Source organism: Nicotiana tabacum, chromosome 13, assembly GCF_000715075.1.
Source record: "Nicotiana tabacum cultivar K326 chromosome 13, ASM71507v2, whole genome shotgun sequence".
In the NCBI taxonomy this organism is placed as follows: Eukaryota; Viridiplantae; Streptophyta; class Magnoliopsida; order Solanales; family Solanaceae; genus Nicotiana; species Nicotiana tabacum.
In genome coordinates this window covers 107,278,153-107,294,076 of record NC_134092.1, presented here as the reverse complement: position 1 = coordinate 107,294,076, position 15,924 = coordinate 107,278,153, and the positions used below count along the sequence as shown (strand labels likewise).

The window sequence follows — 15,924 nt, the reverse complement described above, 5'->3', positions numbered from 1 at the left end:
TTTTCTGAAATATGAAGAGATTAGAAAAAAAAAAGATTGACTTGGACAAATTAAGGAAGAATGAGCAAATTTTTAAATGGAGGAACAAAAAAATGGGAAACTGAAGGTTAGGAAAGTTATTTATTTATCCATTTTTAAGTAAGTCAAATTATTATTTTATTTATATATCTAAAAAAAATCTTTCTTTTATATTAAAAACTCTACTTTTATATTAAAACCTCTACTTTTGTAAGTCAAATTATGATTCTGTAGCTTGATGTTCAGACCTTTTGTTGTTTCATTCTGGACTGGATGTCGAAACTGACTGCTTTTATTTCCTAGTTAACTTTCTACTAGTTACTGTTTTGCTATGCTCTTATATTTGTGTATGACTGACTTCCTATGCTCTATTTAGTGTACTCTATATGTGCGTTGTTTTTCTTGTTACTTGATGACAAAGGCGGGAGAAAAAGGAACAATTCAGGAGTAACTATGTAACAACTCCAGAAGAAAGAAGGAAGCTAAGATGCAGCTATACCAAACAGACCCGAGACAATCCATTCAGAAGATTGAAGACATATAAGGAAAGAATGAAGCAAAGACACAGCTAGACAAGAGGAAAAATAATCTATTTGAAGGCAAATGTTTGAAAACCTCTAGCTTTATCTTGGAAAACATTAGGCATATATAAAAATTTTCCAAGGATCAAATCCTTTGGGTTGAATATCTCTATCCCTCCGAGATCACTTAAGATTTACATAAGTCAAGGAAAACTTACCAGAAATCAAGAAAGATATTCTCAACGGCTAGCTCAAATCTACCGGGCTATATATATTGAAGAAGAGAAAGACGAAGCTGTATACAGTCGGCTACCCATTCACAAGTTCTCTCTTTTACTCTTACCGAAGCATTATATTTCACCTAAAGTAGATTTACTTTGTAAATGAAAGAGAAAAGAACCGGAGAAAAACAAATTATTGGTGAAAACATTGGTGGTATGCATAGGAAATCCACCTAGTATCGTACTCAAGTTACCACAAAGAGCTTACAGATATAACTCTCTTGCAATCCAAGGAGATTGGATTAGGATACCACATTAGATTCGAACTGGTATAAAATATACCTGTCATTTATATTTTCTGCAATTTACTTTTCAGCAAGCTATTTACAAAGGCTACAATTCAATTGATCATCCCCTCTTCTACTTTCATATTCAAATCAAAGGCGGTGCATCTTCTTGACTTATTTGCATTTTACTTCATATGCAGTCGATAAGTAGGAATTGCCATTAGATGCTGAGCTCTAGCTGTTACTAAACCAAATTTTTCAGTCATGTCAATATGTTCTGGCAGCATGCCATTTGGTAGCTCCCAATCAAAGCAGTGAATCAATTGTGCAACCACCAAACGAACGATGGTAAGTCCAAGCTGCAAACCAGGGCAGCTTCTTCTGCCAGAGCCAAATGGTAAAAGTTGAAAATTTTGTCCTCCAAGATCAATGTTGCTTCCTTGAAACCTCTCAGGTTTGAACTTTTCTGGCTCAAGCCAAGTGTCCGAATCTCTCCCTATTGCCCAAACATTGACCAAAAGTCGAGATCCTTTAGGTATATGAAAACCATCAATTACGCAATCCTCAATGGACTCATGAGGAATAAGTAATGGAGCAACTGGATGGAGCCTACAACTTTCTTTTATGACCATATCCAAATATTGTAGGTTTTCAAAGTCTAATTCTTCCACCATTCTGTTTTTACCAACTACTTGTTCCAACTCACACTAAAGTTTTTTCATCACATCAGGGTGCCTTAAAAGTTCTGTTAAAATCCATTCAATTGTTGTTGATGAAGTATCCGTAGATGCTATCAGCAAGTCCTGGATACATCAGTATATTCTTTAGCTATTAAACTCACAGCATACTAAAAATTGGAAATCTAAAATTTGCATTCTACGATTTAAGGAGCAAAAACATACTGCATATTTTATTAGGCTTTTTTCTTTTGGCCCTTCGACCAAAATTAATTGCAGGCGCTAGTCAGCATATAGAAAAGGACTGTAGCCAGATTTCCAACTATACTCAACTATTACGGGGTCTTATTATCCCCTAAACTATTTTAAAATGGAATAAATTTACCCTTAAAATATCACAACCATATCTATGTTGTGTGATGGAGTACCCGTGCCTCAATATTTTTACTTTTTTCCAGTTTTTTTCAATCTTCTCCTTTCTTTCTCTGTTCTTTCTCTCGCCTCCATTATCAACAACCCCAAAATTACCATTATCATACCTGCTTCATCAGACACAATATCTTTACCACCTTCAAAAGAAAATTTTGACTTCCACAATTTTTATTTCACCTATTATCGCATTCATCACCACCTTCTTTTTCCCCCAAACCATAGAACTTTATTACATTAATACAAACATAATTTCAACTAATTAACGCCCGATCAATTAGAGTACAACATAAAAGAAAGGTAGATCTATTAATCCTCGAGAACTTCCCAGAGGATAGTACAAAAATAAAAATAATTTAGAATCGTTATCGTCATCGGTGGTTTTGATAATCTCAAGTTTAGAGTTGCCAAACCATCATTATCTTCATATATTAATTCAATAGTTGATAGTTTTTACTGGATCTTTATTGTTGCTGCAAAATGAGGATGTACGGGTAAAAATAAAAGTGAAGGAAGATGAAAATGGTAAGCTGGACTCCATTTTTTCCGGTGAGGAGTTCGTCGAAGTTCTTGTGGGAATCCCTTACAGTGGCCGGAAATAATTAAATGTGTTGGAGATTGTGTTTATTAATAAAATATAACTAATTGTAAAGTATCCAATAGTAAAAAGATATATGTAGACATTTAATAAAATTTCAAGACAGTTTTATGTTCTCACACGCCTCCAAGAAAGTGAACACATTTTCTGTGCCACGTCATCTCTCAAGGGGATATTTATTCTACTTTAAAATAGTTCAGGGGGTGATAAAACCCTAGCAAAGTTTAAGTGTGTAATTGGAAATCCGACTATAGATCGGGGGTACTTATGCATTTTTCCTATAGAAAACACACACACTTAAGTATATAAAGTGTATATTTATGTATAATATATCTATCTTTATAGTTAATATACAAAACATACATATTTGGTGGAAACAGTCTCTTGCAGAAATGTAGGGTAAGATTACGTACAATAGATTCTTGTGGTCCGGACCTTGCACATAGCGGGAGCTTAGTGCAAGAGGCCGCCCTTTATACAAAACATACATATTTCCCTGCTATTATTTTGGAAGGGAGTATGCGCTTTTAATTTTTCCATTATTCTGAATACCATAATGAGCATCATTCACAAAGGTTTAAAACCATAAATAGCAGACAAAAACCAATGCACAATTAGACTATTCAGAGTGAAAATTACCAGCAAAACAGCCTTGACATGTCGACGATCAAACTCGAATTCAGCTTTTTTAGATTGCATAATACTCATCAGTGTATCAACCATGTCTTTTGCTTGCTTCTGCTCAGTGGATTGAACATGCTCGTCGATAACCCTCTCTAAGAACCCATCAAAAAGCTGAGCTAATTCCTTCATACGACGAGCAAACCCCTGGAGATCAAGAACACGAAGGAATGGAAAGAATTCGGCAATATTTGGCAATGCTGCCATGTGAAGTATATCTTGAATCAAAGCTTTGAAGCCCTTTTCGCCAAGATCCTCGTCCATGTACTTCTTCCCAAATATCATTAGGCAAGACATGTTCGCGCTAAGAGATGCAACTTTAGCACTAAGATCAATCACAGTGCCTTCAGACGCCGCGTGTCTGAGGAAATTCACAAGAATTCCAACTTCTTGTTTCCTCATAGGCTGAAATTGATGGATCTTGGCGTTGCTTAGCAATTGCAGAGTGCACAATTTGCGCATGTTTCTCCAATATGGTCCGTATTTGGCTGAGACAAGATTCCTCCGTTCATAAAAGATGTACTGAGAAACTTCATGGTACGGTCTGCTGGCAAAAGTCGAATCGTGGTTTTTCAAGAATTGTTCTGCAACATGAGGAGAGGAAGCAACAATGACAGGTACAAGACCAAAGCGGATAGTCAGTATAGGGCCATATTTCTTGGCTATTTTGTAAAGATCTTGGTGAAGATTATCGCTTACCATGTGTAGATTTCCAAGAATTGGAAACCCTCTTGGCCCTGGTGGAAGTTTCTTCTTTTTTCGCATTAATTCTTGAAGAAGAAAAAACAGGACAATTAATGCAATAGCTAGCCAGAGAGAAGCCATGGATGGAATTCACACACCCTTTTTGCTACTACTAATTTAGTTGTTGAAATGGTATAGTACTTATAGCTCTTTCTGGGAGCAGAAAAATTGCTGTGGAAATGGAGGGGAAAAGGATAGACCACAGAACAAAAAACTAGAAATTTTATTTAGGGAAAAGGTAACAAAAATACTCCATTACTTGGGGAACACGATGGTCACTTATTGACGGTCATATTTAAATGGAAAAATTCATATATAGCTCTTCAACTTGTGCACCGACTTCAAGTATACAATTTAACTATGCTATTGATAATTTAAAGAAAAGTGTGTTGGTGAGACCCTCCGCCTTGATTGTTTGCTGGCATTTTTATTGGAAATAAGGTTCATTCCCACATTGGAGAGGGGAGGACGTAAAACGCTTCTTTACAAAGGCGACTCCATATCCCGAACTCGAACTCGATGATTAAGAATGAAAGAGTATTTAACACTCTTGGTATAAAAGTAGACTGTGAATTAAATGGTACGAGTAAAATATGGACCGCCGAGAGGAAATTTTCGTGTTCATTTTATCATCACATGGAGAAATTTAATGGCTGATAAATGCATGTACTATAGCTACCCCTGTAAATATTTATGCTACTTGACAATTTTGATCATCTGTCTTATATGCATTTATAGGTGGACCACTATTTGAATTGCTAGTTGTTGGTTTCTAGCTATGGCTCTGCACATTTTGTTAGCTACCTACCCACTTTTCAAAAAACAATTAAAGGAGGCCTCATACCAATAAATACTAATGTCATTTCTTTTATTGGACAAGCCAAATGAAATCTTCCAATGATGGGTGGCCATGACACATTATATTCAAATATCTCTAGTTGATTTAAAATAAGTAAAATCTAGTTCTTCCCGAACCATTAAATATTTTTTTTTTTAAATTATCTATCATGTAATATGAAACTTATTTCCCTGAAAGATAGAAAATTCAGCATTTTGTATTCCCACTCTAAACTTTGTTGGTAAAATTTACACTCTTTTTTAACTCTTGAAATCACCTCCTACACAATCTATTGTGTTAATTAAGTTGGTCCTCGTAATTTTAAAAGTTTTTTTTTCCTTTTCTTTTGGAACCGTATAGGGGTACATTTCTTCTGTCCATAGCCAGCAAAAGCGTCTGCCACATAACTGGCCTCCCTGAATAGCATTTTGGTCAGATTTTGAGATTTTTTTTTTTTTTTAAAATACTTTTTAAAAAAGTACTTTTTGTGAGAAATATTTTGTGTTTGACTAATTAATTTAGAAAGTACTTTTGAGTAACAATTAATGTTTGGCCAAGCTTTTAAAAAGTATTTGTAAGTATATTTTTCTCAAAAGTGCTTTTAAAAAAAGTGCTTCTTGGGAGAAGCTACTTTTTTCTGCTTCTCAAAAACTGCTTCTACTCAAAAGCACTTTTTTTCTTAAAAAAACTTGGCAAAACACTTTAACTTTGAGAAAAAATAATTTTGACAAAAAAAATACTTTTGGCCAAAAAAAAAACTTGGTCAAATAGGAATATGTAGCTAATGTCCTGCGAGCTCATGGTGTCAAGGGATACATCATTGTTGATATTAAAACCAACAGAAAAAGGTCAAAATTGTCTTTGTACTATGGGATATTGTTTAAAATTGTCCTTCGTTATACTATTTAGTCGATTGGATCCCTACTGTTACCCCTAATTTAGACGGCAAGCCACGTGTCACTCCCAGACTCAATTGACCCATACCTCATTTAAAATACCTAAAGTCTCTCTTATCTGCCCCGTTACCCGACCCTAAACCTGCCACTCTCAATTAACTCCACCTCAATAGCATTTGGTTGGCGCCACGGCTGTATTAAATATCACATGCCGCCCTACCAGCACCCTACTACTACTACTCCCCCTTAGCACCGCCACCTCTTCCTCCATCGTCGTTGTACTATTACCGGATAATGATGTCATCTTAGTCGGATCATGAAATAAAACACTGTTTGGAGATGGTGAAGAACTATTAGTGAAAAAAAGGAAGAACACTAAGCGTGAAAACTTGAAACCCAAAACTAAACTGATCAAAGAGCAAACCCCATGTGGCACAAGCCAGAAAATAGTCGCCGGAGACTTAACATACCCATCAGACAACGAATCTAACGATCCTCTAAAGTTGTTGCTCCAGCGACCTTGTTGTAACGCTGCTAACCGTTTCATTTTTTCAGTATAAAATTCAAAATGATGTCAAGATCTTGAAGAATCCTCAATTTTAGTGAATAAAAGAGTGGTCTTTAAGATTTTTGAAGAGAAAAAGCGTTAGTTGGGGATAGTGATTGGTGAGAAATTAAAAGGGTTTAATCAAAGAAATAAAATGTTACTTTAAGCTTAAGAATCTTAAGGGGTTGCTTACCCACTCTGTTTTTATTATATTTGAATTTCAACGATTAAAAATGACGTCATGAACAACCAGTGGATGCTGAGAGAAGCTTCAAACGAAGAAGAAGATTTGACTAAAATAGATTCGGGTCAGAGATAGATCCGAATAGGGTGGAATTTTTTTCATGATAGTGGGGCGAACGAAAGGATAATTGAAAGTGACGATTTTAGGGTCGGGTATGGGCGGATAAGAGATGGTTTTGGGTATTTTAAATTGGAGATTGGTCAATTCAGTCGGGGAACGATACATGGCTTGCCGTCTAAATTAGGGGTAGATTTGAACAAGAGTATTAAGGTAGGGACCCAATCGACCAAATATAAAGAAAGATAATTTTAAACAATATCCAATAGTATAAGAGCAATTTTGACCCTTTTCCGTAAAAACAAACAAACAGAGTGAGACCTTAAATCAACAAACAAAAAATAAGAAAGTTGCCCGAAGACCCCAAAGCATCAAGAGCATTGCGCGCCAAAGCTGCACGTTATAGCTTCAAGAAAGGCCAGTTGTACAGAAAATACTTTCAAGGCCCGTTGGCTCGGTGCTTAGGAGCATCAGAAGCTAACTATGTCATGAGAGAAGTCCATAAAGGGATATGCGGCAACCACTCGAGTGCAGATTCTTTGGTGCTGAAATTAGTTCGGGTAGGATATTACTGGCCCCCGTATGGAACAAGATGCCAAAGGCTTCATACAAAAATGTGATAAGTGTCAACACTACGCACCACTAGTACATCAACTGGCAGAACCCCTATATTCGGTTATGTCCCCGTGTCCATTCATGAAATGGGGGATGGACATCATCGGACCACTGCCACTCGCTCCTGGAAAGGTAAGATTTCTTTTAATTTTGACTGACTATTTTTCTAAATAGGTGGAGGCATGTCCTTATCAGAAGATCGGAGAATGCGAAGTGGTCGACCTCCTGTGAAAAAATATAATTTGCAGATTTGGAATATCAAAAGAGATTACATGCGACAATGGGCCACAGTTTATCTGCACAAAAGTTACAAAGTTCCTTGAAGACTTGAAGATAAAGAGGATTACCTCTTCACCTTATCATCCGAGTGCAAATGGTCAAGCGTAGTCAACAAACAAAGGGATTATTCAAAACCTCAAGAAAAGGTTGGAAGCAGCAAAAGGCAACTGGCCCGAAGAATTACCTAGGGTTCTATGGGCCTACCGAACAACGGCCAAGTCAAGCACGGGAGAGACTCCCTTTTCCCTTGTATATGGTGCAGAAGCTTTGATACCGGTGGAAGTGGGGGAACCAACCTTAAGGTATTTTGAGGAGAGCAAAGGATCAAACAACGAAGCAATGCTATCAACTTGGAGTTGCTCGAGGAACGCAGAAACTTGGCGCGTGTCAGAATGGTAGCCCAAAAGCAGATAATGAAGCGTTATTATAATCGAAGGGCCAACCTCCAATATTTCAAAGTAGGAAACTTGGTCTTGAGGAAGGTAACTTAAAACACTCGGGAACTCAACTCGGGCAAGTTAGGCCCAAAATGGGAAGGCCCTTACCGGGTTTCAGCTATCACTGGAAAAGGATCATACGAGTTGGAGAACCAAAATGGAGACAAGTTGCACAGTAACTGGAACGTGGATCACCTAAAAAGATATTACTTCTGACAAAAAACAGTCAAACGGAAAGTACGTGCTGCACTCTTTTTCACTTCGTTCAGTTTTTGTCCCAATTGGGTTTTTCTGGCAAGTTTTTTAACGAGGCAGTAATGGAAAGTATACTACGAAGACAACAATGATAAGACCTTTGATAACAAGGCAAATAAGCAAGTTTCCACTCGGGGACGATTAGATAATCTTTACTTCTATAGCAAATTCCCCCGGGAAGTTAAATTTGCTACCGAAAAGAGGTTACCCGATCGTTCACGAGCACAAACCACTAGAAGATTGTTAGGTATTCTTTCGCTCGATAGCATGGGTTCCTAATGGGAAACAAGATATGTTGCCGAGTGAAGGATTACCTAGCAATTCATTGGTGGGATCTTCGAAGGTATAAGGTTTCCAGTATTCCAATTCGCATTCTTCGCATTCGAACACTAGGGGAAATGATATGAGGTTACGGCAACACTGAATGCCAGGCAACACTGAATGCCACATCAACTGGGGAACATAAATCCGGAACATAATACATCATAGTGTTCAGGGACTGCACAGTCAGCCTCGTAGAAACAAGTTGTACAAGATAGCCACAAATCATGGTAATTTGTTTTATAGCAACAAGTCATGGCAATTTCGTTTCTGCATAGCAAAATGCTTATGTACGTTTGAAAATAGAAGGAATTAAATGAAATGAAATCCTTTTGTTTTTATCTTGTTTCTTGTCTGAACGACGATTAATTTTACCATTTGAAAGTTAAACAAGTACTTCAAATGTTTGTGCCGTAATGAACAAGAGACGTCCTCTTCAAGAGCACCGTAAACATAAGAGGGTCCTTTCTTATAAGAACCCTCACGTTAAAGGGTTGGTTCTGGAAGAATCAATGCCCGAAATCCATAATGCCATCGGGGAAAAATACACCTGAAGCTGCATACGAAAAACACGCAAAAAGCAAAATTGCGCAAATACTTATTTAAACCCTCATGTAAAAGGGATAATTCTCGGAACCAAAATGCTTCGAAGAAAAAGCATCTGAGATTGCACACAATAAAGCACGAACAGAACAACATATGCAGAATACTTAAGCAAGTACGAAAGTTAAGGACTTGCATGAATATTCAAAACGAAAATAAGACTCAAACGATACTTAAGCAAAAAATATGTTTTTATTTACAAGGGAGCGTTAGAGTGATAAAGGTACAAAATAGAAAAAGAAAGAAAAATCTAAGCTGCAGCGTCTCCGGAATCAGCAGGAAGAGAAGTATCCGCATTCTCGGGAGTTGGTTCAACCGATGGCTTAATGTTTTCCCCAGCTTGGTCTTCGGCATCATCACCTTCCGATCCCTCTTCAGTTTCTAAAAATAAGGAACCGAAATCAGAAGAACCTAGAGCGTCAGACTGCGTCGGGAGTACATTTTTTGAAGCCAACTCAAGCTCTCTCGCCTTAGCAATTTTGGCATCAATGTCAATGATACCGGTCTTGGCCTCTTCCAAGGTTTTTCTCTTCATACTATATATGGAATAAGCTTTTTCAACAATGAGGGAAGCCGCTCGGCGCTTGAGTTCTTCTTTGAGTTGAGTAATTTCGGTAGGAAGGTTTTCCCGGGCGGACCTAACAGATTTGAGACTGACATCGAGCTCACGGACAGTTGAACTATAGAGCCTATCATGCTCGATAGTTTTCCTGTACTTCTCCTCCAACTGGGCATGTTTCGCTACCACAGTAGCAAGCTCTTCGCTTTTGGAGTTTAAGGTTGCCTCTAAGTTAATCACTCTTTCAGCGAAGGCAGGCTCACGATCGGTTGCAAAAAGAATGGCGTCCTGGACTTCAGCTCATTTAGCCTTGGCTTCATCAAATCTAACCCTCAGCGGGCCAACTTCTTGGCTGAGGGTTATCACTTCTTGCTCGCTTTGCTGCAAATGAGCTTCCAAAACATCGGCCTTGGTGGCTTTATTTTCTAGTTCCGAGAGGCGGAGAACAGTCTGGTCCCGTTCCACCAAAAACTGATTCCATTCAGAAGTAAGTTCTTCCTTCTCACGAATCAGCCTTTGAAGGCCCTAAGAAGCAAGAAAATTGGCCTGCAAAACAAGAAGAGGTAAAACTCAAAATACATTCATTCAAAAGTAGGAAAAATAACAGAAGAAGAAAGAAATGTACCGCTGCGGCATTATGCATAGCATTATTCAACAAACACTCCCCAGAGTGTGTCTGAACCTTCTCCCAGTATTTTTGGCTTCAGATAGTTAGCAAGCTCCACCGGCCTCGAAAGCAAGTTGCACCCGGTGGAGACCGAAAGGGTAACACTCATCCTCCTTTGTGGATCTTCAGAAGGGGCGACATAATTTTTCCCCAAATTCCCATGAACTGGGGACTATGGAGAAGGGATACCTTCTTCATGGTCAGGTGCGGCCGATGGAGATGATGTAGCAACCGCTGTTGGAAGAGTGGATGAAGATGAGAATGATGTAGCAGTTGCTGGTGATGGTGAAGGTGGAGATGAAACTGATGGAGTGGATGAGTGAGAAGCAGCTGCATCAAATGCAGTGTTGGTTATTTGATGCTCGCCAACCAAAGATGGCATGGACCCGATACTCAGCCTCGCAGTACCGGTTACAGCAATTGGGGCCTGAGAGCGGGAATTGGCATTATCTACCAAATCAAATTCTCCCCAAAGTGCTGAGACGACATCTTCAGCTGTTGCAATTGTCTCAACAGGTCGAGCATCGTGTTGAGATGATGAGGATCGTATCCTTCTATGTAAAGAAGCTCCCTCATCATTAGCTTCTTCATCATCGTCGATCATCACAGTGTCTCTGACCGGCCCGGAAGGAGGACCAGTCACTATCGCCACTGGAGATGATTCGGGGGCATCAGCCTTTGCCCTCTTATTCTTTTCCCCGGCCGCAGAGGAGCGTCTCCTTTTTGGTTGCTTGTTCTCTGGACGGGGACTCCGTAAAGAAACACTTACGCCTGAAGTAGGCCTGGAGACGCCTGTTCGAGTAAGTGTCTCCTGAAGCAGCCTCGTCGCATCAGCAGGGTCAGCCAAAACATCCTCATCAGGGACATCAACTGAGCCCGCAGGTAGAACTAATTTCGTGAGCAAGTCAGAAGGGTTCAATCAAGTTCTTCACACATAAAAAAGTGGAAACGAGATAAATTAAAGTTATCATGATTTTTGGCCTTCCACCCGTACTTAATGGACAATTCTTTCCACAAACGGGTTTCGGGCATTATGATGTCCAAGATCTTCTGAACCCACTGATCCAAGCCTTCTATCACCGGTGGGATCCATAGAGTCGCTGTAACAAACGAAGATTGAAGGATCAATACAAGCATGAAAGAATATTTAGTAAGGAAAGATGTATTAAAGAGAACTTACGGGAGCGGTTCCAAGCAGCCGAAAAGGATGATGCCGTTGTTGGAATAATTTCACTGGTGGCAACTGCAACGAACGTTCTATTCACCCACGGTCGTTGTCGTTATCCATGCTAGACAGCAAAGCATGGTGGCCACGCTTGCATAGGTTTATCATTCCCCCGCGGAAGATTTTGGGGGAATATAGATTCATCATATGAGCTAAGGTTAGGTCCTCTCCAATTTCTAGGCACATACGTCGAAAGCAGGCAACTGTCCTCCACACTGAAGGACTTACCTGTGCCAAACACACTTGGTAGCGAAGGCAAAACTTCACAATCACGGAATCAAGCTCTCCGCTCAAAGAAAACGCACCCAAAGTAAAGGGATACGTGCAAAAATATATAAACCCTTCCTTGGGAAGGGTCACTCGCTCCGATAGGTCAGGAGCAATAATGTCCAACTCATGACATCGACAGTCCTCCTTCATAGCAGGAATACTAGAAGGTCGAATAGAAGAAGGGTACCTACTAAAAGCCCATGTGCGAGGGTTAGCAGTTGGAAGTTTCTCTGGAAAATCCTTCGAAATACTAAGCCTTCTTGGGATGATGGAACCCACCGTTGGAGGAATGGAATCCTCGGTTTTGTTCTTGCCCTTTGAAGAACTAGCACATTTTGAAGAGGAAACCATTGGAATAGAAGGAAGGAAAATTTCTGTTTCGAAGAAGATGAGAGAAAAGTTGGAAAATAAAGGTACAAATTAGAAGTTTTAGAGATTATGAAGTACATAAGAGAAGGATGATGCGTATAACTAAAATTTTGGCGGCTAAATTCATGGCCACGATTACCTCGATAATCGGAAAAAGGCATGCTAAATCATAGGAAGACACGTGTTCGAGGCATTAAATGCGGAGAGACATGCGTCTAATCAACCGTCAGTGGCCTTCAAAAGGAATTATAGTAATTTCCCCCAAAAGAGTATTTCTATCAACTTTCCGATAACACAAAGTTATGTTACCGGAAAGTAGGGGGACTATCTGTATAGAGAAAAATACGACATGACACGTGCCCGCTTAAAGGAAGGACGTGTGGAACAAAAGATGGAGATGGCCACCGAACATAGCTATTCCGTTTGTCATCGGAAGGAATAATGATCATAAAAGTAGTATTAAATGCTTTGCGCCCGGTAACATTTAATACGGAATATTTTGCATCATTAAGGATGATGACCAATTACAAGGAATTTGGCATTTATATCTAATGTTACATCTTCATCAATGACCCTCATAATTGACATTAAAGAAGGGAATGATCCTAGGACCTCCTTCCCTAGACATAGCTATAAATAGAGAGCTCAGTTACCATTGTAAAGACACGAATTTTTCTGGCTAACTTATGTTACATTCTATACAGCATTTTAATACAATTTGATTTTCTCGCTTTTGATCTTACCATTGTTGTGCCCGGAAACCTTGTTCCCGGACTTATTAGCTCTATTATTTCATCTACATTCTAAGGTTAAGTATTTCACATTTCATCAGTTATTTTATTACTTTTTGGATCAAATTAATTCACTTGTCTAGAAACTACGAACAAATTCAACTGTACCGTTTTTCAGGTAAACAATATTTATGAGTCATTATATATCTGTTCACTTTATGAGGAGAATATACAAATATTAATGAGGCGATGACTTGAACTTAGATACGTTATTTATGTTCTGGTGTTTCTTAAGGCAAACTTAGAAGATATATAAGAATTGTACTTGCTCGAAAATACGCATACTATAGGAAATAAAACAAATGCCCTCCTTGTACAGAGCGTTGCGCGCTATAACCCTCATCTTATTCAAACCAATGGCACGTTATAGATGCACCCCAAAGCATCAAGAGCGTTGCGTGCCAAAACTGCATGATATAGCTTCAAGAAAGGCCAATACAAGTATGAAAGAATATTTAGTAAGGAAAGATATATTAAAGAGAACTTACGGGAGCGGTTCCAAGCAACCGAAAAGGATGATGCCGTTGTTGGAATAATTTCACTGGTGGCAACTGCAACGAATTATTCTATTCATTCACGGTCGTTGTCGTCATCTATGCTAGACAGCAAAGCATGGTGGTCACGCTTGCATAGGTTTATCATTCCCCCGCGGAAGATTTTGGGGGAATATAGATTCATCATATGAGCTAAGGTTAGGTCCTCTCTAGTTTCTAGGCACAGACGTCGAAAGCAGGCAACCGTCCTCCACACTGAAGGACTTTCCTGTACCAAACACACTTGGTAGCGAAGGCAAAACTCTGCAATCACGGAATCAAGATCTCCACTCAAAGAAAACACACCCAAAGTAAAGGGATACGTGAAAAAATATGTAAACCCTTCCTTGGGAAGGGTCACTCGCTCCGATAGGTCAGGAGCAATGATGTCCAACTCATGACATCGGCAGTCCTCCTTCACAGCAGTAATTTCCGCCAAAATAGTATTTCTATCAACTTTCCGATAACACAAAGTTATGTCACAATAAGGTGCTTTTCAAAAAAATACTTCTAGGGAGAAGCTACTTTTTTGTGCTTCTCAAAAACTGCTTCTACTCAAAAGCACTTTTTTCCTTAAAAAAAACTTGGCCTAACACTTTAACTTTGAGAAAAAAATAATTTTGACAAAAAAAATACTTTTGGCCAAGAAAAAAGCTTGGCCAAACAGGAATATGTGGCTAATGTCCTGGGAGCTCATGGCGTCAAGGGATACATCATTGTTGATATTAAAAATAACGGAAAAAGGTCAAAATTGTCTTTGTACTATGGGATATTGTTTAAAATTGTCCTTCGTTATACTATTTAGTCGATTGGATCCCTACTGTTACCCCTAATTTAGACGGCAAGCCACGTGTCACTCCCAGACTCAATTGACCCATACCTCATTTAAAATACCTAAAGTCTCTCTTATCTGCCCCGTTACCCGACCCTAAACCTGCCACTCTCAATTAACTCCACCTCAATAGCATTTGGTTGGCGCCACGGCTGTATTAAATATCACATGCCACCCTACCAGCACCCTACTACTACTACTCCTCCTTAGCACCGCCACCTCTTCCTCCATCGTCGTTGTACTATTACCGGATAATGACGTCATCTTAGTCGGATCATGAAATAAAACACTGTTTGGAGATGGTGAAGAACTATTAGTGAAAAAAAGGAAGAACACTAAGCGTGAAAACTTGAAACCCAAAACTAAACTGATCAAAGAGCAAACCCCATGTAGCACAAGCCAGAAAATAGTCGCCGGAGACTTAACATACCCATCAGACAACGAATCTAACGATCCTCTAAAGTTGTTGCTCCAGCGACCTTGTTGTAACGCTGCTAACCGTTTCATTTTTTCAGTATAAAATTCAAAATGATGTCAAGATCTTGAAGAATCCTCAATTTTAGTGAATAAAAGAGTGGTCTTTAAGATTTTTGAAGAGAAAAAGCGTTAGTTGGGGATAGTGATTGGTGAGAAGTTAAAAAGGTTTAATCAAAGAAATAAAATATTACTTTAAGCTTAAGAATCTAAAAGGGGTTGCTTACCCACTATATTTTTATTATATTTGAATTTCAACGATTAAAAATGACGTCATGAACAAACAGTGGAAGCTGAGAGAAGCTTCAGACGAAGAAGAAGATTTGACTAAAATAGATTCGGGTGAGAGATAGATCCGAATAGGGTGGGATTATTTTCGTGATAGTGGGGTAAACGAAAGGTTAATTGAGAGTGACGTGTTTAGGGTCGGGTTATGGGGCGGATAAGAGATGGTTTCGGGTATTGGAGATGGGTTAATTGAGTCTGGGAGTGACACGTGGCTTGCGTCTAAATTAGGGATAGATTTGAACAAGAATATTACGGTAGGGACCCAATCTACCAAATAGTATAACAAAAGATAATTTTAAATAATATCCAATAGTGTAAGAGCAATTTTGACCATTTTCAGTAAAAACAAACAAACAGAGTGAGACCTTAAATCAGCAAACAAAAAATAAGAAAATAGGCGCGCTTCCTTTGCCGCATGAGCGCTAATGATATTATTATTTCCACTTTGGTCAAGTACAGGGAGGGTGATTGGCAGAAATAAAAGCTAGATATATTGAAAATATTGAGGAAAACAAAAAGGGAGAAACACCTGATTTCAAATTTTCACGCGTCCATCTCCATATGTAAGTGCAAAATACGCAAAATGCCATGTGACATAAGGTGTTCAAGAGACACACCTCTGCTAGGTAAAAGTGTCTATGAGGTCAC

General features: G+C 38.8%; 2 protein-coding genes across 3 annotated transcripts; both read right to left on the bottom strand.

The window, feature by feature from the left end:
* Positions 1–956: 956 nt before the first annotated feature.
* LOC107798373 (cytochrome P450 71AU50-like) lies at positions 957–4,795 on the bottom strand. 2 transcript variants are annotated; one of them, XM_075228283.1, is made up of 3 exons: positions 4,132–4,585; positions 3,391–4,016; positions 957–1,850 (listed from the first exon to the last, which is right to left on the bottom strand). In XM_075228283.1, the coding sequence occupies exons 2-3, from the start codon at positions 3,892–3,894 to the stop codon at positions 1,755–1,757; spliced, it is 600 nt and encodes a 199-aa protein (XP_075084384.1). In that variant the 5' UTR covers positions 3,895–4,016; positions 4,132–4,585; the 3' UTR covers positions 957–1,754. The 2 variants fall into 2 exon arrangements, with proteins under 2 accessions (XP_075084384.1, XP_016476831.1); XM_016621345.2 differs by having other exon boundaries at positions 3,391–4,795.
* On the bottom strand, positions 1,233–1,721 carry LOC107798368 (cytochrome P450 71AU50-like). The gene has a single exon (XM_016621343.1). It carries the CDS (start codon positions 1,719–1,721, stop codon positions 1,233–1,235), a length of 489 nt encoding a protein of 162 aa, XP_016476829.1.
* Positions 4,796–15,924: the final 11,129 nt, after the last annotated feature.